Source organism: Heterodontus francisci, chromosome 17 (assembly GCF_036365525.1).
Source record: "Heterodontus francisci isolate sHetFra1 chromosome 17, sHetFra1.hap1, whole genome shotgun sequence".
Lineage (NCBI taxonomy): Eukaryota > Metazoa > Chordata > Chondrichthyes > Heterodontiformes > Heterodontidae > Heterodontus > Heterodontus francisci.
Window position 1 is genome coordinate 62,417,815 of NC_090387.1, and position 24,732 is coordinate 62,442,546.

Consider the following 24,732-nt stretch of genomic DNA (forward strand, 5'->3'; position numbering starts at 1 on the left):
ACCCTGTGCTGCTGACTGGAGACCCTGTTCTGCTGTGCTGCTGACCCCTTGGCTGGAGACCCTGTGCTTGCTGACTGGAGGCTCTGTGCAGCTGACCCTCCTGGCTGGAGACCCTGTGCTTGCTGACTGGAGGCTCTGTGCTGCTGACCCCCCTGGCTGGAGACCCTGTGCTTGCTGTTTGGAGACCCTGTGCTGCTGACCCTCCTGGCTGGAGACCCTGTGCTTGCTGTTTGGAGACTCTGTGCTGCTGACCCCCCTAACTGGAGACCCTGTCTATCTCATCTTTGGGGCTTGCATGTGGCCATGTGGGAGGGAGCGTAACATGGTCAGGGAGTGGCAGCAACGGAGATGGCAAGGGGCTATGGCAACAGCAGATCGTGTCAGATATGTGGTTGCATCTCCAAGACATCCAGCTGTCTGTCCTAGCTTTCCCCCTGCACGTCGCTTGAGAGCAAACATGAGGAGGAGGCATTCAGGAGCCCCCATCAGGCACCAAAGGGCTGCCATCAGAACGACTGTCCTGCTGGTCTCCATGGGAAGATTAACAGCGTCCCTTGTTCAGCTCGCGGGAGAAAACAGCTCACAACTCTAGGGAATGGGAGATGGGATCCTAGACATCCAAAACGGACCCCATCAGAGGAGGCCCTGGAACTAGTGGGTCCTAGGGCGGCCATTCCATAGCAGATGGAGAGACTGGAGTGTCCACCCAAGAGAATGACGAGGCATTGTGTTCATGTGCCCACCACTGCCCTTCTAAATAACATTATGTATGGTTGGCATGCGCAGATCCATGCAGCAGAACCCCTAAGTGTTTGTGTTTACTGATGCAGGTTATGACACCTCAGAGTGAAGATCGTCTGCTGGCACCACTGGCATCACTCCTGAGGACGAGGAGGAAGAATCCTCAGAAGGTGCACCATTACACCGTACCCCTGCACCCTCTACCAGCGCAGATACTCTCACATCATTGGTTATGTGCTCGGGTTTAGAGGCAGGGTTACAAATGGTTAAGAGTCCCACACACACATTCAAACAGCTGACAGAGGTTGTGACTGGCGAGGCCACTGACAGTCAAAGGACTATGCGTGGCCAGGCCCATGCTAAGCCCCAGGCTGATGACGAGCCTCTGGTGTTGGGAGCACAGAACGTGCTGGAGTTGCAGAGGGAGGTAAGGGAACATCTGACGGAGCTCACAGAGGCAATGCACAGTATTACGCGGATGATGGAGGAGTCCATCCATGCCATGAGTGCTGCCATGTCTCAGGCATGTGATTGCATAGCTTCATCGAGAGGTTGGCAACCTCACTGAGAGCCAAATCCCAAAGCTTCATGCAGCCTGCATACCCTAACCTGGGCCATGAGCTCAACCCAGCAGCGGCCAGGCAAGAGGGGTTTGAGGTGCCTGGAGTCTTCTCCAAGTCTACGTGCTTATATGGTTAGCAGATAGGTTCAAGTGAGCCTTAAAAAGGAGGAGAAACTGACCTCCACCTCAGGGGGCTCCCCTCAGGCTGCTCTGAGTGTGGACAGCAGCTCCTCAGCCCCTTCGTCAGTAGCCCAGCTCCAGTAGCTGCGATGACGGAGGAAGCTCCTTCACCTGTGCAGCAACCCCTCAGCCAGCCGATGCCCTCCAGATCTCAGGCTGCCAGAGGATGCCCACCAAAGTCATCGAAGGCCATGGGGCAGCAGACTCAGCAGCCTGCCTTCACCTTAGCTGTCAGTGCAGGGGGAGCACTTCGTAGAAGCTCATGGAAGCACGTAAAAAAGAGCACCTAGACACACTTGGGGTTTCACGGGTATGTGCAACTTGGTCTTGCTATTGGGTATTGTGAATGTTTAAATAAATGGGAAACACTTTTATTGCTGAGAATCTCTCATGCTTTCCCTGCTGTCTTTTCAGATGCCACCTGCACATTTGCTCCCTCAATGGGCTGCAGTGCAGGGGCAGGCTGCGAAGGGTCACTGTCTCAGCTCTGTGTGGGCACCTGGATGCAAGGTGTGGGAGTGCGTTAGGAAAGAGGCAACACATGTAATACAATGAGATGGGTATTTATTGAGTTTACTTGGAACAGGCATCACGGTGGCTGAAACTGGATATGTATGAGATTGTCCCAAGCCTCCTTTGTGCATCTCTCCATGCTCCTCACCTCCGGTACAAGGCCTTCATCATCCTGCGCTGCCTGCTTGGCATCCTCCTACACATCCTCCTCATCGGGTGAGGAGTGGCAATCAACCATTTGCTCTTAATGCAAGGCCTCCCCTGTATGCAGTGCTAGATTGTGCAGAGCACAGCAGACCACCACGATATGTAAAATCCTCACTGGGGCATACTGCAGTGCTCCACCTGTTTGATCCAGGCACCGGAATCTCATCTTCAGTAGCCCAATGGCCTGCTCGATGGTTGCTTGGGTGGACCCGTGGCAAATGTTGTACCTCACCTCTGCTGCAGTGTGAGAGTTCAGTAGCCATGTCTTCAATGGGTGGCCCTTGTCCCCGAGAATCCATCCCTGAAGGCGAGCGGGGGCCTGGAAAAGCTGTGGCATCTGGGACTGCCGAAGTATCTAGACGTTGTAGCTGCTTCCTGGGAAGTGGGCACACACCTACAGGAAACACCTTGCCTTTGGAACCTTCCCCTTGCCACTCCCCTCCAGACATGGGTTTATGTGCCTCAGCACCCATGCTTGGAGAGAACCCACCACCCACAATGAAGCCCCCCCTTGCCTCGAGAGCTGCAGCGCTGTTGGGCAATGGCCGCTGCACCCCTCAGTTCCCCTTCCTGAAATCATAGACCAGTTGTATGTTGATGGAATGGAAGCCCTTCCTGTTGATGAAGGCAGCTGGCTGTTCCGTTGGAGCTTTGTTGGCCACATGCATACAATCTATCACATCCTGCACCTGGGGGAATCCAGCGATGGCTCCGAATATGATGGCTTTCTCTGCCTGACTGTCAGGGTTGGTCCGGTACCACACATAATCACTGACCCTCTTGAACAGGGCATTGGTCACCTCCTTGATGCAGCATTGGCTGCTGCCTGGGACACACCACACATGTCCCCTGGAGAGTTCTAGAGGCATAATAGTTGAGTGCCAGAGTGATCTTCAGGCCCACAAGCATTGGATGTCCACCAAAGCCCATGGGTCACAGCTCACTCTGCAGCATGGCGCGAAAGTTGGTGAGAGCCTCCCTGGAGAGTTTCAGTCTTTGTTGACACTACCATTCGGACATTTGGAGGTAGCTGAGGCAGGTTCGGTACACACTCTGCCCCGGATACGCTCTTCTTCGTTGTTGTGGCTCCCCTCGTCAATCTTTACCAACTTGCCCAGCCACCGCCTGGCCCTGCCTCCCTCTAAGTCGCTAGGGGGTCGAGAAAGAATGGGTGTATGAGATCCATGCCAGGGGTTGCTCACCCTCCTGTGTGCTGTCCCTGGAGAGAGGACCTTGCCTTTGGAACCTTCCCCTTGCCACTCCCCTCCGGACACGGGTTAATGTGCCTCAGCACCCATGCTTGGACAGAACCCACCATCTGAGATGAAGCCCACCCTTGCCTCGAGGGCAGCAGCGCTTTTGGGCAATGGCCGCTGCACCCCTCGGTTCCCCTTCCTGAAATCATCCAACAGTTCCCATGGCTGCTTTCCAAGGGCAGCATTGAGGCCTTGCCTCGGTAGAGCCACCTTTAACCGGGTCAGGATCAGAAGGCACATGATCCCTGTGTGCTGTTGATTAAATTCAATACCCTTCATAATGCTGGACTGACGTCCATGCACATGCATACTAATTACCTACTCAGCAGTTCAAATTGCAGTCCCACCACATCGGAGTGGCAATGTTGCCTTGGACCTTTCCTGTTGCTGACAAAATCCGGAACCAACATCACGACGTCAGGTTTCTAGGCAAGCACGTCCCCGCCAATATTTCGGCCCCCCACACCTCCAATCCCGCTGCTGATGGCTGAATAAAATTCAGCCCAAAGTTTCTTTTGCTGAGGCAGCAAGCTTGGTTTAATAACATATTTTGTTTTTGCTAAGTAGGATACACATTCACAAAGAGTAAATTACTGTGCCTCTGATGAATCATCAAGGAAATTTGCCAAGTAGCAGTTGAGGGACAAATAATCTTTGGATGCTGTCATGATCACCCCAGTGTCAGTACAGTGCAGTACCTCAAGAAATCTGGTAACAGATTTTGTGCTAGCCATTCTAACAGATCATTGGTGTGGCGTGGCATGGATGGAGAGAACACAAATAAATTAAAAAATGCAAACAATCCCTCATAGCTAACGTGACCCAATTAAGGAAGGAATCCAAGAGGCGGGAGGACAAGTTGGGTAAAGTGAAAGTTGAGGGACCTAATCTAATCTTAGCTTCCCCTAATTCTAAAACAGAACATTAATCCATAAAAACAATCAATATTAAAACAAGTTCTGGCCCATCAGGATATAACTGAGGTTGCTTTGACTTCTTTCAATATATTTGGCTTCTTGTAATGAGCTCTGATATTTACTGTGTGAAATGCATGTTGCAATAGTTGGCATTTTGAATGTATCTCTGTTGGTTTCTGTAGTTGAAAAGTATAGATGACTAGTTAATGGCCTATAATTCACTTGAAACATCAGGTTCTACCCCTTTTTGCTAAATATATTAAAAGACTTCCGGTTTAGAAATTTGCCTTGGGAGGCGACGCAAAGCGGGTAGTATCGGATAGACTGCCTGTTCTACGCCCTGATACTTAATTCGATTGTCTGTTCCAACTCACTGCTACAGGAAGGTCTGATTGCAGATACATACTTATCCCTCAAACAACATCACTAAAAGACAGATTATCTTATTGTCTTATTGCTGTTCGTAGATCCTTGCTGTGCGCACGTTAGCTGTTGCATTTCCCTACATTACAACAATGACTACATTTCAAAAGTAAAATGCCTTGGGGATGTCCTAAGGTTATGAAAGGTGGTCTATAAATGCAAGTTCTTTCTTTCTTACATAGCAGAACAAAATACTGACAAAAGCACAATATAACTCAGTCAAATAACTAGAAATCTCCCATTTACCTGCTTCTCTCTCAATGCTTGCTCATATTCTGCCTGCACAATATCAAGCTCAACTTGTTTGACATCAAGCTCATGTTGAGCCTTCTTCAGATCTTCCATGGCAATGGCCAAGCGACTTTCCTGTATGGTAAGGTTTGCCTTGAAGATGTTGAATAAAGCAGTTATAAATGACAGCTATCACAGTATAGCACAATATTAAACATAGAGTCATAATGGCACAGGAAGGAAGCCTTTTGAGTCTATGCCCGATCTCTGTGCAGCAATCCAATCAGTTCCATTACACCACTCTAGTCCTGATGTCCTGCAAGTTTACTTTCCTCAAGTGCCCATCCAATTTCCTTTTGAAATCTTTGATTGTCTCTGCTTCCACCACCCTCACAGGCAGTGAGTTCCAGGTCATTACCACTCACTATGTAAAAAACTTCTTCCTCGCATCCCCCTGTATCTCTTGCCCAAAACCATAAATCTGTGCTTCCTAGTACTTGTTCCATCAGCTAATGGGAACAGCTTTTCTTTGTCTACCTTATCCAAAACTGTCATAATCTTGTACACCTCTATCGAATCTCCCCTCAATCTCCTTTGCTCCAAGGAGAATAACCCCAGCTTGAAGAATTCACCTGGCATGTATGATACACCCTTTTTTTTTGTTTCATTATATCTCCCTCCTCATCCAAGGAGGCCTGCCTTTGGTTCCCTTACCTTTCACCCTTGTTGGAATGTACCCAGCCTGGATCTTAAACATCTCCTCCTTAAAGATGACCCATTGTTCCATTACAGTTTTTCCTGTCAATCTGCATAAGTTTCTATTACAAATTAGAATGATCAGAAATCACATTCGGCCAGAATTTGCAATTAAAATAATCTTAAACTAATAGCATTTGCGGCTCTTTATGTGCAAATACTCCTGCAACTTCAGGCGAGGGGCAGATGTGTGGATAAACATGGATATCCAAAAGTTGCTCTCTAAGTTGTGATGCTCCCCAGTTAGCTTTGCAGAAATGGCATCCCACTGTGTGCCCCATCATTGAAGCAGATTGAATGGCATGAAGTTGCTGCAATTGCATGGTAGATATGAACTCACCACAGTCAATTAAATCTTGTCCACTTCACTCTAAGTACCCTTTTAATGATCTGATAAGTATTAATTACTGTCAGGCAACCTCTCTGGCACAGAAAATTAACTATTACAAGTGTGCAGTCTCATTCCTTTAGGTTTTAATTGTTGTTTGAGATTCAATAAAACATCAAATTTTTAATTTGTTTTCTTATTTCTTTCTGTCTCATTTTTCTCTTTCTCTTAACCCAATCTTTCTTAATCACCATTTCTCTCTCTATACCTGATTTGACATTGAATTCACTCACTCTAATTTGCACTCCCTCTCAGCCCTTGCAGTTAATTTCACAATCCTTCAATCTGATTGGTTAAGGAGATACAAAGTTGCTTTTCCTAATCTTTCAGGTCTCAGATGCTTCATTTCTCTCACGGCAACATTACCATGCAAAAAATTTAAAAACCTAAACATGTAAGGGCAAGCTTTGCTAATGGCAGACGGTGTTAGATGCCCTGCTAGTGCAAACTATGGTACATTATTTTAGGTATAAATGAAAATCTTAACATATTCTACAGTGTCCCTATTATTGTGCATTAAAGTATAACAAACCTTAAGCGGCAACACTTCTTTATTTATTCCATGAAAGTAAGCCATGGCTTGAGTCCAGGAACAAAGACCAGCAACATTACCACAGACCCGTCTGGCAACATCAATGTTATAATCTGGCATTTCAAAATAGGGGCAGAGCAGTTCTACAGTCTCGTCATTGATGCTGTCCTTGGGAAATTGCTATGAAAACAAAGGAATTATTTTGATGACAGATAAATTCAGAAATGTTAAATTAAAAGACAGGTTCTCAGGGACTAGCATGGTCTTCTTGTCCAGGACAGGTTCTAACCTCATCTTTGTTACCAGGTTCAAATGAAATGATGGACAATGTAAGATAAAACAAAAATAGTTTGAGACACCAGACATTCAGTACCATGTGCCATGCTTATGAGCTCTTTGCTATTGCATGGCATTATAAACATCTAGGCTTCACTTTATATACAAATAAATAAAGGAATTTAAATCAAATAACCAACAGGCTACAGGAAACAAGAAGAGCCCAGAATTAGAACAAGCAGCAAGCTCTGCACTATCTTTTGGGTGAAGTGGAAGGGGCCAAACTGAGTCAGAAATTATATCTTCAATTATAACGGTTTCTGTACAGTTGGTTAGCAAGCTACCGGTTCCACTCTGACCAGAAGCCCAATGTAGTGCAACTGGGAGGGAGAGAGAAGCCTTGGGAGTAAAAGAGTTTATTAATTCTTTAAGATGCCTTGATGTATAGAACAATAGGATTTTTTGGCTTTTCCTGCTAATAAAGCCATTAAACCCATTGAAAAAACAATTTCACCTGTAATTTCTGGAAAAGATTATATAATATTTTGAATGGACCTTTCAGTTTTTGAGCAGGATGAAAGCTTCTAATTTTCCTTGCATCCTTGCAGAACACACTGTATTTTCCTGACTATCAATACCAGCACACTGTTATCTAATGTGTTATTTAACTATATTAGTCACTACTGAAACCCCAGCACATTTGCATTTACCTGTAATGCTTGTAGGAGGCTTCCCGCCATAAGTTTCAGTGATTCCTGCCATGATGGTGTAACACAGTTCCTATCTACATCAAGTTTCACTGGGTTCAGCTTCCTTTGGAAAAGCAGCAGCACACAGTCCATGATCCTCATAATCAGATGAGGAGGGCGACCAAGTGTTCGCACTAAGGTTATGTCTGCTGGTTTAATTGTCTGCAATGTTTAGAGGAAAAGGCTTAATATGTTGAGTGTAAGACCTCAGCATCAATAAATTAAAATAAGATGAAGTGCATAACCACTCTACCTATTTCACGGTTCCCTGCAGCTTCGACCTGTCTTCCGATCAAGGGAGCAGGCACTTGAGCAGCTTTTACGTTTTTTTAATTCATTCTTGGGATGTGAGTGTTGCTGACAAGGCTAGCATTTATTGCCCATCTCTAATAGTTCTTGAGAAGGTGGTGGTGAGCCTCTTTATGAACTGCTGCAGTCCATGTGGTGTAGGTGCATCCATAGTGCTGCTGGGAAGAGAGTTCCAGGATTTTGATCCAGCAACAGTGAAGGAACAGCAATATAGTTCCAAGTCAGGATGGTGTGTGGCTTGAAGGGGAGCTTGCAGGCGATGTTGGTCCCCTGCGTCTCCTGCCCTTGTCCTTCTAGGTGGTAGAGGTCACAGATTTGGAAAGTGCTGTCAAAGGAGCCTTGGCGAGTTGCTGCAGTGCATCTTGTAGATGGAACACATTGCTGCTACTGTGACAAGTGGTGCAAGCAGTGAATGTTTAAAATGGTGGCTGGGGTGCTGATCAAGTGGGCTGCTTTGCCCTGGATGGTGTTGATTTCTTGAGTGTTGTTGGAGCTGCAAGTGGAGAATATTCCATAACACTTCTGTCTTGCGTTTCATAGATAGTGGACAGGCTTTGGGGAGTCAGGAAGTCAGTTACTCATTGAATAAGTCCCAGCCTTGTAGCCACAGTATTCATATGGCTGGTCCAGTTCAGTTTCTGGTCAATACTAACCCTACCAGGATGTTGATGCAGTGATGGTAATGCCATTGATTGTCAAAGGGACATGGTTAGAATCTCTATTGTTGCAGATGGTCATTGCCTGACACTTGTGTGGCGCGAATGTTACTTGCCACTTATTACCCCAAGTCTTAATGTGGTCCAAGTCCTGCTGCATGCTTGCAAGGACTGCTTCAGTATCTGAGGAGTTGCGAATAGTACTGAACATTTGCAATCATCAGCAAACATCCCCACTTCTGACGTTGTGATGGAGGGAAGGTCATTGATGAAGCAGCTGAAGATGGCTGGGCCTAGGACACTACCCTGAGGAACTCCTGCAGCGATGTCCTGGGACTGAGATGATTGGCCTCCAACAACCACAACCATCTTCCTTTGTGCTAGATATGACTCCAACCAGTGGAGAGTTTTCCCCCGATTCCCATTGACTTCAATTTTGCTAGGGCTCCTTGATGCCACACTCAGTCAAATGCTGCCTTGATTTCAAGTGCAGTCACTCTCGCCTCACCTCTGGAGTTCATCTCTTTTCTCCATGATCGGACCAAGGCTGTAATGTGGTCCGGAGCCAGGTGGCCCTCAAGGGGCACAAATTCAACATCGGTGAGCAGGTTGTTGCTGAGTAAGTGCCACTTGATAGCACTGTTGACAACACCTTCCATCACTTTGCTGATGATCTAGAGTAGACTGATAGGGAAGTAATTGGCGGTCCTGATTTTTGTGGACACGTCATACAGGGCAAATTTCCACATTCTCGAGTAGATGCCAGTGTTGTAGCTGTACTTGAACAGCTTGGCTAATGTTGTGACTAATTTTGGGCACGTCTTCAGTACTACAGCCAGGATGTTATCAGGATCCATAGCCTTTGCTATATCCAGTGCTTTTATCTGTTTCTTGATATCACATGGAGTGACTTGAATTGGCTAAAGACTGGCATCTGCGTTGCTGGGGACCTCAGGAGGAGGCTTAGATGGATCATCCACCTGGCACTTCAGGCTGAAAATGGTTGTGAATGCTTCAGCCTTGTCTTTTGCACTGATGTGCTGAGCTCCCCCATCATTGAGGATGGGGATGTTTGTGGAAGCTCCTCCTCCTGTTAGTTGCTGAATTGTCAACCTATTCATGACTGGATGTGGCAGACTGCTGAGCTTTGATCTGATCTGTTGGATGTGGGATCGCTTTGCTCTGTCTATTGCATGTTGCTTCCGCTGTTTGGCATGCACATAGTCCTAAGTTGTAGCTTCACCAGGTTGGCAACTCATTTTTAGTTATGCCTGGTGCTACTCCTGGCATGCTCTCCACACATTGAACCCCTGGCTTGATGGTAATGGTAGGGTGAGAGATATGCTGGGCCATGAGGTAATGGATTGTGGTTGAATATAATTCTTCTGCTGATGGTGGTCACAGTGCCTCATGGATACACAGTTTTGAGCTGCTAGAGCTATTCTGAGTCTATCCTATTTAGCATGGTGGTAGTGCTACACAACACAATGGAAGATTTCCTCAGCCTGAAAATGGGCATCATCTCCACAGGAACTGTGCGATGGTCACTCATACCAATACTGCCATGGACAGATGCATCTGTGACAAATAGATTTGTGAGGACGAGGTCAACTAGGTTTTCCCTCTTGTTGGTTCTCTCACCACCTATCGCAGGCCCAGTCTAGCAGATATATCTTTCAGGACTCAGCCAGCTTGGTCAGTAGTGGTGTTACTGAGCCACTTTTGGTGATGGACATTGAAGTCCCCCACCCAGAATACATTCTGTGCCCTTGCTACCCTCAGTGCTTCTTCCAAGTGGAGAAGCACTGATTAATCAGCTGTGGGAGGGCAGCAGGTTGCAATCACCAGGAGGTTTCCTTGACTATGTTTGACCTGATGGCATGAGACTTCTCCAACAACCTTATCAAGTTCAGGAACTCGTTATGTGGATCAGACTCATGCCCTGCCTATTTGCGGCACAGCACATTCGCAGAAAAAAAATTAATTAAAAAAATATTGGAAGCATCCAACCCTTTAGTGAGGTACATTTAATTTAAACAAAATCAGATTCACCTTAATGAAAATACTTTCCATCAAACTGTCATACTCTTATAAAGAGATGTGGTATAAGTTCACATCATCATCTCTCAGCCTCCCTGTGAGTAAGTGCTTTACTTTACTGCAAGGCTGCTTCTCACCAGCAATTTCATTCATTTTTCATGAAGTTCTGCTCCTGTAATGCCATAAAGGCAATGGTGGCCATCAGTTTCCATTGATCATCTCCTACTTCCTGTGTACAAATATCTCCTAGAAGGACGATACAGAAAGGCTAATGCTGCCCTTCAAAATGTTTGCTCCCAGGGTGCTTCTAACTAATGAGGGTTTAGCCCCATTAATATGCTGGTGACCCAATTATCCTGTATCTAAACAGGACTCATTTCATCTCCGAAACCCACTGTGGTAAAAATATACTACCTGTGAACATGAGCAAGGCAACTCCCACAGCTTATATTGAGCCCAATAAAAATGCTTTGCCTAAGTGCTCAGACATAATTTTTTATGTATTCGGATGTAACACGGATAAAACTAAACCCCATTCTAGCAATGTTGCAATATTTGACATTTGATATTAACTGGACTGCATTACTGAGGATAAAAAGTTCCCTCAATCTAAATGGATACTGCATTATTGTACATGCTTCAAAATAATATCAGAAAGTATCAACACTGGGGACTGCACACAGCAAATCAGAATTGCACATAAACATGTAAAATGCCTCGCTGCAAGTATTTTTTGAGCTATCATAATTTTATAATATTTAGTATGTGATTCTTGTCACAGAAGTACTTTCACAGATATGACACTATGCATAGCCCTTGCTCACCTGGAGTGCAGCCTCAGCTTCCTCCAGTGCTGGTCTGGTGGCTTCAAGTTTTTGCTCAGCCACTGCCTTATCCGCAGATATACTGTCCACAATCGCCTGGGCTCGGTCTTTAACCTTTTGTACTTCCATTTTCACTTTCTCTGAAGCCTGAGCCTTCAGAGTCATCTCTTTCAGTACCTATGATACAACAGTTAATAAATGCCATTATTAATTACTCATATTAAAGAATCTGTAACTAAATCTTTCCAACTTTGTCCTTCTGCAACAATAATCTTACTTGTGCCATGTATACGATGACAAGAATACACTACAGCACATCCAAAGTATTATATGTCTAAATCATGTTGTGCTGGCACTTCCAAAGCTGCATGGATGTGTAGTAAAGGAGGCACTCCATGACTACATCTGTGGATTTTGGTGCTTTTGGCAGCTATTTTATTCCTCTCTTTTTAAAATCTTTATTTTAGCCTCTCTTTAACCTCTTCTGTCCTGCACCAATTCTTCATGCCATTTCTGAAGGGCCGTCAACAATAGCTTGCCTTTATATAGTACCTTTAAAGTAACAAAATATTTTCAAGGCACCTGACCGACTGTAGTCAGACAAAATCTGACACCAAGCCAAAGAAGGAGACATAAGCACAGGTGACCAAAAGCTTGGTCAAAGAGTTAAGTTTTAAAGAGGGTCTTAAAGGAAAAGAGAGAGAAATGGAGAGGTTTAGGGAGAAAATGGCAGAGCTTGGGGCCTTGGGCTGGGATATCAATGGTGGGGTGAAGAAAGTTGGCGATGCACAAGGCCAGAATTGGAGGAATTCAGAGTTCGCAGAGGGTTGTAGCACTGGAGGAGGTTACAGAGATAAGGATGCAAAATTTTGAACATAAGGATGAGAATTTTAAAGCATAGGTGCTGGTGTACCAGAAGCCAATGGAGGTCAATGAGCACAGGGTAGTAGGTGAATGGGGCTTGGTGTGAGTTAGTATATGAGATGCAGGGTTTTGGACGACCTTAGGTTTACAGAGGGTGGAAGATGGGAGGCCGGCCAGCAGAGAATTGGAGTGGTTAATAAGTCAGAGAACGTATTTGTGACTCGGGCTCAGGCATGCATCCTACCAATCTGTGGCATGTGTGTCAGAACCATTCCAAATGTTTTGGTAGATTTACACTGCAACCCACTGATTGAAGCACAGGACACCAAAATCAACTTCTAAAATTTATTCCAATATTTGTTGTGAAAGAACTCTAGACAACTATTTTCAATGCTTTGTGTTCATTCTTAACATACCAGTAAATATTTAAACCTTTCAGAAAGAGGAGAACTGGGGGGTAGGGGTAACAGTAAGAGAATGTCCCTTTATTTTATGAGAGCTACGTTAATCATTCTTCCCTGATACTACTATAAATATCACAGCCTTGGTATAAAAGTGGGATAGAAGCAACAGTATACATTGATTATAGTATTTTAAGTCACTTAATTAGATATGAACAAAAATTGCACTATTAGTACTGATTCAAAATCAGTATCATAAGATATAGGTTGGCGTAGATAACTTTGTTCAAATGTATCATGAATTAAAAATTCTCCAAAGAACAAGATTTTGAATAAACACAAAATTGAAATTGATGCATTTTAACCTCTTTTCATTGTTAAGTGAGTTTCACACTTCATTACCATATCAGCCTTGTCATTAGCTATTTTAAGTTCCTTTTCTTTTATTTCCAGTTCTTTGCTGAGTGCCACGACAGATTCCGAAGCTTCCTTCAACTTCTGTAAACCAGTCTTCATTCTTTAGCAGAAAAAAAGACAAGAACATTATTCCCAGTTCCACTTATGCCTTTAACTAACAGAAAGAAAACAGCCCAAGATAACTGAATAAAATGGCCGTTCTGAATGCTAAATCTAGCTCCCATCCTCTTAGGTGTCAGCCAGGGCTCAGTGGTAGCACTATCATTTCTGGTTGTGGACTCAAGTTCCACACGAGAGACCTAAGCACAAAAATCAAGGCTGAGACTCTTGTGTACTACTAAGGGAGTGCTGCACTGTTGAAGGTGCTGTCTTTTGGATGAGACATTAAACCAAGGCCCTGGCTGTCCTCTTGGGTGAATTTAAAAGATCCTAAGGCACTAGAAGAGTAGGAAGTTCGCACGATATCCTAGACAAAATTTATTCCTGAATCAACATAATTAACAAACAGATTACTTGGTCATTAATTTACTTTTGGTGGGAGTTTACTGTGAGCAAATTGGCTGCCGTGTTTCCGACATTACAATAGTGACTACACTTCAAAAGTACTTTATTGGCTGTATAGCGCTTTGGGACATCTTGAAGTTGCAAAAGGTGCTAGATAAATGCAAGTTCTTTTCTATTTTTGCAAGAACACATGTGATACATTTTAAAAAGAACAAAGAATGCATATTGCGGGATGAGTCAGCTTATGCTACCTTTCTGCCACAGTCTGCAGCTCTGACCGTTTCTCCTGGTATACAGCTTTATAGCCCTGAATGAAGGACAGATAGGATTTGGGTGTAACGTGGGTTGAACGCCGGTATCTGTCAACGGAAAATCAAAGCTGGTTATCTAAATACAATTAATAGTTTTGTATTTGTGACAAAATTTGCAGGAACATAATTTGCTACCGTTTATCATAGTTACTGAGGAAAACATTTAACATTAATTCTTACAGATATCTTCAAGTTTACGCCAATCATGTTGCATCAGGTTGTTATGCTACAGAGGTCAACTCTACGCTTTACACAGAATTGCATGCACGATCATTACATCTCAAAGTCATGTTTCATATTTCTGCGTAACTATTAGACACACAACATATTTATCAAAATAAAATTGATTCTACTCTTCCCAATCTATATAACCATAAAAATGGCTATGCTCAAGTCAATTCTTTGAAAAATAAAATTCAACTAAAAATAAATGACAAAAACATAAATAATGGCTAAAAATTAAACTATTCTGGAGAATCTGCAATAGAAGGGTTTTCCCTGGAATGGCTTCAATAAATATCTGGAATAAAAATGAAGACTAACATGCTAAGGGAAAACTTACTTTTGTGATAGTTCCCATATGAAGGATCTATGTTGGGAATCCATACTTCAGCTTGTAACTAAACAGATTCACATGCCAGCCATAAATTAAACAGTCAGCATAACTGGGGATACTGTTTGCTGTTCAAGAATGATATGGCAGATCACTACACTGGAACTTAGCCAAAGATTCTGAAGGTTTTGAAAATATGACTCTCTAATTGATGTTAACTGGGCTTAAGGTATCTCCTCCACATGAATTACTCAGTAAGCGGCCCTTTTCATGCTTACAGGTGAACAATGTTGGAGTGCAAGTGTGACTATGTTATATGTAAAATCTCCACTGGACTGATGCTATTTAGATGTAAGCACCCTTACATTAAAAGATTTTCACATTTATCCATCACTAATTTCTCTGAATTCATTGGCTATTTATCAGTTGGTTGGTTGACTCACCTTTCGAAGTACAGCACACATTTTTCTGCTACACCATCTTGGAAGGTACCCATGCACTCCACCACTTGCTGTTTCACTTTCATTGTGCAATCAATCTCAAATGAGGACAAGAAGTGGTCAGATACTAAGGAAAAACAAATACATTTTTTAAAACACGGAAGTTGAGGTTTCCCTGGATGATGTGCAGTTTTGATTTCCCAGTGTGTATCTTTTTTAAAAATCAGGACCCCACTGGAATCCAGTCTGATTGACAGACTTGGCTCCTTGTTAGGCAGGGAGAACTCTGGAAGAAGCTTCAGCCCCAGGAACAGGTAGGAAGACTTCTGTTGCGTTAGTGGGAGTGTAGGGTGATCTTGGATCTTGGACCTTGTGGGGGAGGGGAGGCTGAGTCCCCGATCCCAGGAGGGGTCTGATCCCGAGGAGTATCAATTGGTCTTTGGGGTGGGGCCAATGACAGAGATGAAGTTAAGCTCAGTGGGGCTGGGGGAAAGCTCTCCTGCTCCTCCGGGTCCACAAGCCATGCTGGAAAGGCACTTAGCTTTTCCACGTAACAGTTATTACAAGAGTCCATTTTTTTTTTGTTAAAACTGGAATCTATATTTTTAAAAACTAAAAAAGATTTCATGGACAGTGAAACACCTGGAGAAAGCTGAACTTTATGGATGCTTTCAAAAAAAAAACAAGGTCAATGAGAGGTTCTTGGTTTTGACCAGTAAACAAATACTGGAAACCAGGTGATTTTAAGGAAACCACAGGGGGTTTTGACCCAAGAGCTGCCCATTGTTATGACGAGAGAGAATTTATGACTTAGCATGAGACTTGCTTGGAAAAGTAGTTTCATTTTGAAAGTTAAAAGCTAGTGGGTTTGGACTAAAGCAGGCAATTGGAATTTGAGATGGACCTGCCAGAAGTGCAGAAGAAAAACTAGAAAGCTATTACCTCTCTTTAAAGAATCCCTGCTCTGGAAAAGCAAAAGCTTGTATGAAGTAGTACTGTTGCCTCCTCTAATTTTGAAGACATCCTGAATGCTTGCAGAAAGCATGCATCTTTAAAAAAAGGACTATTGCATCGAAAATGTGTGAGAACTGACACCTGTTGCTGCACACCTGATGGAAAACCTATATGAAGTCTTCTACAGTTGAATTTCTTTGAACACTTACCCAAACTGACTGCTTATCAACATCGCCTGGAAAAATTCCTAGTGGCAGCCAACTTTTCGACTTTGGGACACCTCAACAAACCAAAGAACTTTCTTCCAGATTATCGCAGTCTAAGTTTTTTTTAAATTCCTTTTATTCCTTTGAAACAATCCCTTTTTTCCCAGTTAACCAGTTTTTGGATGTATGTGCGTGTGCATGAGGGCTAGGATATATATAAAAATACAGGGCTTTAATATTTCGGTTCACATATATATTTACTTCATTATTGGTTAAGACTTGGTTTTATAATAAACGGATAATTTTCTTGTTTATTAAAGAAACCTGGTTGGTGTGCTTTATTCTGGGGACAAATAGAGTATCTAATGGCTGTTTCGGTTTCTGGGGAAAATTTATTGATATGCTGTGGCCTGTGGAGAAGTGGGACTGAATTAACAGTGCATTCATCCTGCCTTGGCCGTAACACAGTCCTCATTTCCCTTTAGCTTGCCAGTTTCCCGAGGATGGGAAACTCAGCTGGCCGGGGTTACACTAGGAATACAAACTAAATGTGAGGCAGGCAGCCTCAACATAATATTTAAATGGCCAATCCACCTCCTGGAAATGCGTTAGTTGCCCATGCCCCCAGCGTGCCTCTATTAAACCCAAAAGTGGGCTGGCTGGAAGTAAGTTGGAATTGCGGGTTGAATTTTAAAAAATGTTTACATCCCACACAACTCCAACCCACTGGTAATTGGCTGTTAAAATTAACCCTTTTTCTCTGTAATAGACCTAAATAGATTAGGAGTACAGTACCTTACTGCAACAAAAAGCACAATTAATTACAGATTTACAAATGTTTTAAAATAATGGCACACAGGGAATAAGTGGTGCAATGGGTAATTCACTGGCCTTTCATCTTTGGGTCCTGGGTCTGAATGCAACCCAGACAGATGGGAGAATAATCTCCCCTATCTTTGATAGAGGTGTTCAAAATCATGAGGGGTCTGGACAGAGTAGATCGAGAGAATCTGTTCTCATTGGTAGTAGGGTTGAGAACCAGAGGACACCAATTTAAGGTGAACGGCAAAAGAATCAAAGGTGACATGAGGAAAACCTTTTACGCAGCGAGTGGTTAGGATCTGCACTGAGAGTATGATGGAGGCAGATTTAATCGACCCGTTCACAAGAGAACTGGATAATTATCTGAAGAGAAAAAATTTGCAGGACTACGGGGAAAAGGCAGGGAGTGAGACTAGATGAGTAGCACTTGCAGAGAGCTGGCATGGATATGATGGGCCAAATGGCCTCTTTCCTGTGCTGTAATCATTCTATGATTCTATAAATATTGGGAAGACTGAAGCCATTGTCTTCGGTTTCCACCAAAAACTCTGCTTCCTAGCCACTGACTCCATCCCTCTCCCTGGGAACTGTCTGAGGCTAAATCAGACTGTTCAGAATCTTGGTAGTACATTTGACCCCGAGGTGAGCTTCCAATCACATATCTGCGCCATCACTAAGACTGCCTACGTCTACCTCCATAGCATTGCCTGACTCCAAACCTGCCTCAGTTCATCTGCTGCTGAAATCCTCACCGATGCTTTTGTTAGTTCTATATTTGACTATTCCAGGCCAGCCTCCCATGTTCTACCCACCATAAACTTTACGTCATCCAAAATGTTGCCGTCCGTGTCCTAACTGCACCAAATCCCATTCATCCATCACCCCTTTGCTCGCTGACCTCCACTGGCTCACAGTTAAGCAAAACACCTTGATTTTTTTAAGATTCTCATCCTTGCTTTCAAATCCCTGCATGTCACCCCCCCCCCTTCCTATCTCTGTAATCTCCTCCAGCCCCACAACCCTCCAAGATATCTGCTCTCCTCTAATTCTGGCCTCTTCAGCATCCCTGATTTTAATTGCTCCACCATTGGCGACTGTGCCTTCAGCTGCTAATGCCCTCAGCTCTGGAATTCCCTTCTTAAACATCTCTGCGCCCCTCCCTTTCTCTCCTCCCTTAAGGCACTCCTTAAAGCCTACCTCTTTGACCAAGCTTTTATTCTGCCTAATATCTCTATGTGGCCCAGTGTCAAATTTGTTTTATAATGCTTCTGTGAAGTGCCTTGTTACTTTTTATTCTGTTAAAGCTGCTATATAAATACAAGTTGTTGTTATTGTTACTTTTTTTGTCATACAGTTTCTGTAAGATCACACAATCAGGAAGTTTACCCTTGCCAATCTCAAAGAGATTACAGGACAACTGAAATGGAAAAAAGACACACAAAAAGAAAGTGTGGTCGAAACATAAGTAAATTATTAGGGCAATGTGGAGCATTGGGAGTGCTGACAGTAGATGTCCGAAATGAAATATGTTCCTTTCCCAACAATAACATGCATCACTTTGATGAGTACAAAATTCAGACACATATATATCTCTTTTGCCCAAGATGAGATTTTCATCTGTGACTTGACACAAAATCATTGGGGGTAATTTTATGCTGGCAGCGAGGGTCCCGATGTTGGGGAAAACCAACAGCGAGATCCCCATGTTGCCTTTTTTCTGGAAGGCCCACTGAATTTATTGCCAATCAGGCACTTAACTGGACAGTGGCAGGCCTTTCATAAGATTTAAAACCCTGTCACCAGAAGTCCTGGCCTTGCAGAGCTGCTGGCCAATCAGAGGCCGACAGCTGCAGCACCATTGCCGATGCAGTGGCTGCTCCTACCAGACACCAAAGAGTGGCGCTGGAACCAGGCTTAAGGTTGGTGAGGGCAGGAGGGGTCTCACGGGGTGGGGGTCCCAGGGGAGGGGGGGGTCAGCAGCAAGAGCAAGGGTGCGGACTTAAACGGGCACCCCCGTCCAGATGCCGGGTCCCTCGTTCAGGCACTAAGTGCCTTTGAACAAATGTCCACCACACCACCCCCCCCACACTGCACCCCCGCACCCCCAAGCTGGGAAGCAGCCTGCATGGTTTTTTATGCAGTGCTTCCCATGCGGCGACAAGGCCGCCCGCCGCACGGGTTATTGTGGCTGGGGAAGAGGCCCTTAATTGGGGGTTAATTACCCAGTTAAAGGGCTCAATTGGCAGTGGGGCAGAAAGGCCGTTCCCCCCCCCCAAACTAAATTTCGGCAGATGCGGGATGGTGGCAGGGTCCCTTTTGCCACTATCCCACCGATTTTATGCTTTCCCCGCCTCCAAACCCACCGCGGGGGAAAGCATAAAATTCCACCCATTGGTTCAATTCCAATCACCTCGCTGGCCCAAGACTAATTCTAAAAAGTATGTTTTGTAACCTAGCTCTATGACTCACTGCTCTATTTTGGCTATAAATTCCTTTGGAAATGTCATTATCCATTTCTCCATTGATTGGATTTTCTAAAAATGTCATAATGGCTTCTGATATGAATGTTGAGGGCAATATGTGCAGAAATTGTCAAGACTATTATGTTGAAAATGAATGTGGTAATTTTATATTTCAACACCAGGTTACTGCATAATTTACTGGCCATTTAATTTCTATGAAACAATCTTCTTTCTATTTTGCTCCAGGAAAGAAGCAATGTCCCAAATATATACTGATAAAGTTAATTTAAAATTGGCCTGTCTTCAAATTTAATTCTTCAGTGCTTAAGAGAAACAAGTCCAATTGGAGTCTGCCCTGCCCATTTATCGAGTTACTTAAATCCAATTTTGCTGAGCGATTTGACTTTTTTGCAGTGGGAAACATCATTCTTTAAAATATCAGCAATTTGCAGTATTTTCAAAAATGTTTTATTTCCTAGACATGAAAATTAGTTGCCCTAATATGTAAAACATAAAGTACATTTACCAGGATGTTACTATAACAAGAATATCACTAGGATGTTAAAAGCTTATTGCTAGATTACTGCTTCCCAGCCCAAGATAAAAAAAAGTCAGTTCACCACTTTAACCCTTGCTCTGCTAAATAAACTTCACTTAGTTGGGAAAGTGAATGTGATGACCGACTGGCTGAAGGTGAAAATTAGGAGTTTCCCTGATGATTCAGTGGACAAAGGCATCAATTGCCCCCAGGACCCTGGACTCAGTGATGGGATAAGGAAAGTCAGCCAAGATTCTTGATCCTGGTCACTCTCGAGTACCTCTTGCTGAAAGGTGTACATTGACAGACATTGAGTGAAAACAGGATTTCTGCCATGATCAGTTAGCCTGTGGCTCATGCATGAAGAATGTTCACCTCGGCAAGGTATCAGAGGGCTGTTTGCATCAGTCTGAATCCAAAAATGAGTCTAAGGCTGCAGCAAAAGAATAAAGAAAAGGTAATAAAATGGCAATTAAAAATGTTTCAAATGAGCAAAATGGTAGAAACCAGGGTAACTAATGTTTTTAATCTTGAATCTCACCTTCAGTTATATAATGTCCTGTGTGCTGCACATATGATACTACCTGCAATTAGAGCGTCCTTTGGCCAATGGCTGAACCAGTCGATGGTACACCCAGAAATCAGTGCTGGGAATTTCAAAGCTCGATTGCGGAACTTTTCTCCAACTGGTGAGAAACAAAGTACTACATGCAAGTTCTGCCGGACCCGGCGCATAAAGTAATTATACAGGTTTTCATTGGTTGGAGGTCGCCTTGGAAACTCCTGCTTCATTACAAGAGTGAGATCATTGTTAACTTCATCCAGTTCATCTCGAGTAAACAGGTTGGAAACCTAAAAAAAGATACAAATTAAAAACAACCTGCCACGCCAGCTCTCAGCAGAAGATCCACTAGTTTTAAGGGCTATGGCAACCTCACCAGGGATGTGGGCTATACTGAGGTTACAGCAAGGTCTGTGTTTGGAGAAAAAGCTTATGCCACCTTTATTATTTTTATATATTCAAGGTGAATAGAGAAATGCATATTGGTTACTGGTTACTGTTCATTCATCTGCCTTATGGAAACAAAATCACTTGTTGGTTCAAAGCCTGCATCTCAATTTGGTAAGAGTGTACATGCAGTCCACTTTCAAAGAGAGGAGAATTCATGTGGTATATTCCAGGAACCAATGTGCAGAGTACATTGTTACGATTCCTTGGTCTCGCTGGGTCATAAGGAATGTAAGGTCCACATGCTGAGAGCTGGTGTGAATTCCACTGAGGCCTTTTGAAAAGCCACAAATCTTTAGAAAGGTAAGGTAATCGATCCCTTAGAGAACCTCATGTTTTGGGCCACTCTGTCTTACACAGTAGATCAGAGGAGGTACTGCTAATGCATCCTTGTAGGAATTGATGACCCACTCGGACCATACAACTGAACATGTCCTCACAATTAGGGATGGAGTCAATAGCTTCGGGCTAAGACGGATGGGAATTTTACTCAGTCTTACATCAGCAAGGTGGCCCTAGCTGAAATCCAGGCTAATAATCATAACGCCAGTAAAACAATGAATATAAAGCTTCATTGTTTGCAAAGTCAGTTACAGAACTTGTGAAAAGAACAACCCTCTCTTTGGTTGTTCACATTTCTTTCCGAATTCTAAGCTCTTCCAAAGTTGTGGAATGTACTCTCACTACATACGAGTAGAATTATTAAAGGTTCCCTTTCAGATCCCTGAATTAGTTATCGTATAAAAAAGTTCTTTACTGCATTATGTGTAAAACTCATTTCTTAAATGTCAATTATTTTTGAGAAACAGGAGCTTCCAAGGAATATTTTTCAGTAAATTCCACATTTATAAAATGCTCGCAATGTACAAAAATTCGAGTCCCAATTTTACACCTTACCTAGTTAGTATTTTTATATTCAAGTTTTGTGCCGTGATATTTTAGCACTTAGACCTTCTGCAGATAGAGGTGTGATTGTTGCAAGGCTGTACATCACTCAAGACATTTGCATAATTGGCAGTGTTAGTGTAACTTGGAGCAGCTTGCACAATGTCAGGACTAAAGATTCTGTTACGTCCCGCAACATGATCCCAGCCATTTGAAACCTCATTCTGTTTAATATCATTTTTTGGTGTGAGGGAGATTTACTATTGAGTTTCTATCTCCTGTTACTTCTCGTAACCATTATGTTTTGTCATGTAGAGATGTTTAAATCCCTTCATGGCTTTGATGGTCCCAATCTCTGTAACCAACTCCAGCCATACAAAATGCTCCTCTCCTCATCCAGCATTCTCTGATCCTCTGACTCTTGTGCACACCCCCACCCTTTGCCATACCATTGGCAGCTGTGCTTTCAGCCATCCAGGCTCCACACACCGAAAATTCTTCCCTAAACTCTTCCATTTCTTCACTTCCCTCTCTTCTTTTAAGATGCTCCAAAAAACACCTATTCGACCACGCTTTGGGTCACCTCTCCAAGTAGCTCCTTCTTTGGTTTATTTTTGTCTGATTTCACCTCTGTGAAATGCTTGGGGCCAATTTTCTACTTTGAAGGAACTAAATAAATTCAATTTACTATTGTTATTGTGGCAAAAATTAAGATGTATGCTGCAAAATTCAGATGCATAGCACCCATTTCTTTGGCGTTATGGATGCTGTTTTACCTCTAAAATGGCGTCTGGGGTGCATGCTTACACTTCTGGTGCTGCCATGCTGGATGCCATTTTGGTGAGGACATTAGTACACACAGGGAGTATCTGCTGCAAGAATGCAGAGTAGGCAGGTTGTACCAGTTACACTGTCAATCAGCGTGTAATGCTGATTTGATGCCAGCTGTGCTGGAACTTTAGCGCTCAATGCTGTAGTTAATGCCTTCTCTTAACCTCGCACAGCTGAACACATTTTCAGCAGTAGGAAGGACCCTCCGCCAGCATTATTTAAAGGGATCATCAACTACTTTCAAGTAAGTTGCTGATTGATTTCTACTGGCTCTTGCTGGGATTGTAGAAGTGTTTGGTGGTTTCCAGAGTTGTTTAATTTGGGGAAGTCTCCACAGAGTGGTGTGCTCTAACATTCATCAGCAAGGACAGGAATAAAACTGCAACATATTTCAACAGGGCAGAAAATAATAAAGCAGGTATCTATTTTGAAAATACACTGAAGAATATTAATGACTGCACCATACCTCTCCAGAGGAGAGAACATTGTTCAGATACTCCAGAAAAGCCTCATCCTTGATGTCATTGTCTGTAAAGATAAAGGTCACTCCATTTCCCTCTTGTCCAGCTGTTCTGTACAGAAACTTCAGATCCTCCAGCAGGTTTGAGGCACTGTATGACCTAAGTATATATAAATGAAGTTGCACATAAAAAAGCTCCAATACCTATTCTCTTGTGCTTCAGTGTTTTCTATTGTTTAATATAGAAAAAGAAAACCATAAAAAATAAATCTATTGCAATATAGTTTAACCCTCTCACCACTATTCATTTCTAGTAAAATGCTGTTTTGTTAATTGTTCAGTCTGGCTTATTAAACAATTTACATTATAGTTAGGACAAATTTCTGAATATGAACTGCAGCTGAGAATATTGCTCCAAAGATTTCAAAAGTGACAAATTTATTGCACACTCAAAGCCATTTCTGAAACAGGACTCTAAAAAGATGGTTAAACATAAAGTGAGAGCAAATCCTATTAAAAATTAGTTAAAATGAAAAGGCAGTGAGTCACCCTATGGCACTCTGCTTTGTTGTATTGTTGAACTTCGATTAACTTAAGAGGTACAAATACAACACAAAGCAAGGACTGAAAACCGAAAAGAAAATCTATCCTGCACCCCCTAACTCTCCAGTGGTGGAAATGGCACTTCAACATTGTAGCAGAGTCATTTTCACTGCGACATAAATGCATGGCTGTTCAACACAGCAAAATACAAACCACCTTTTTGTCACACACACACAAACACACACCCACACACATCGCCATACAATATATACTGATTGGATATATAGTTTGCTATTATGTCTTGATAGGCTGCCTAACCCAAGAAACATTAACATTTCAGTTGTGAATTTACCTTGTGAGAGTGACTTGGAATGTCTGGTATCCAGCAATAAATGAAGTGAGTCTTGTAAGGCTCTGTTTGCCAGACCCACCCACACCAACAAGCAAAGCATTACCTCGAGGAGTTCTGATGACACGGGATATCTATAAGTAAATCCCAAGACTATGGTTAAAATTATAAACTTATCACCCAAAAAAATTTGTAATGTAGGTAAGGACGATTGAGTGAGGGATGAATATCAATTGCAAAATATTCAAATATGATTTACATATACAAACAGCAACACATAAGATCATGTCACACCATAAAATTCATTTAGTTTTCACTGTGTGATTGTCATTGGTATCAATTCCAACAGTGGTGGCAGAATTCTGTCTTTCACTGTACACCCTTTCCCCCTAGATACGTTTAGGAAAAGGATTGACATGCATCCCCCCTCCCTTCGACCCAATGTTGGTGATAGTGCCTTTATCTGTCTCGGCCCCACGCTCTGGATATTTCCTCCCTAAGACCCTCCATCTCTCCATTTCTCTCTTTAAGATCTTCCTTAAAACGCATCTGTTTGACCAAGCATTTGGTCACTGCTCTCCTGTGTTATGGACAGGAGGCAGATGGTGTGGATGGCTTCCACT

At 43.2% G+C, this 24,732-nt stretch overlaps 1 protein-coding gene across 1 annotated transcript in view; it reads right to left on the reverse strand.

Annotated features, from left to right (window-relative positions):
* The window catches only part of LOC137378592 (dynein axonemal heavy chain 5-like), a 334,675-nt gene that overhangs the window by 65,880 nt on the left and 244,063 nt on the right, over positions 1-24,732 (reverse strand). Inside the window, exons 54-63 of the mRNA XM_068048894.1 lie at positions 24,113-24,243; positions 23,224-23,377; positions 20,617-20,884; positions 15,054-15,177; positions 13,998-14,105; positions 13,228-13,342; positions 11,561-11,737; positions 7,693-7,893; positions 6,707-6,886; positions 5,046-5,183 (exon numbers count right to left, since the gene is read on the reverse strand). Of these exons, the coding sequence (XP_067904995.1) occupies positions 5,046-5,183; positions 6,707-6,886; positions 7,693-7,893; positions 11,561-11,737; positions 13,228-13,342; positions 13,998-14,105; positions 15,054-15,177; positions 20,617-20,884; positions 23,224-23,377; positions 24,113-24,243 (1,596 nt within the window). The remainder of the gene's footprint in view (positions 1-5,045; positions 5,184-6,706; positions 6,887-7,692; positions 7,894-11,560; positions 11,738-13,227; positions 13,343-13,997; positions 14,106-15,053; positions 15,178-20,616; positions 20,885-23,223; positions 23,378-24,112; positions 24,244-24,732) is intronic.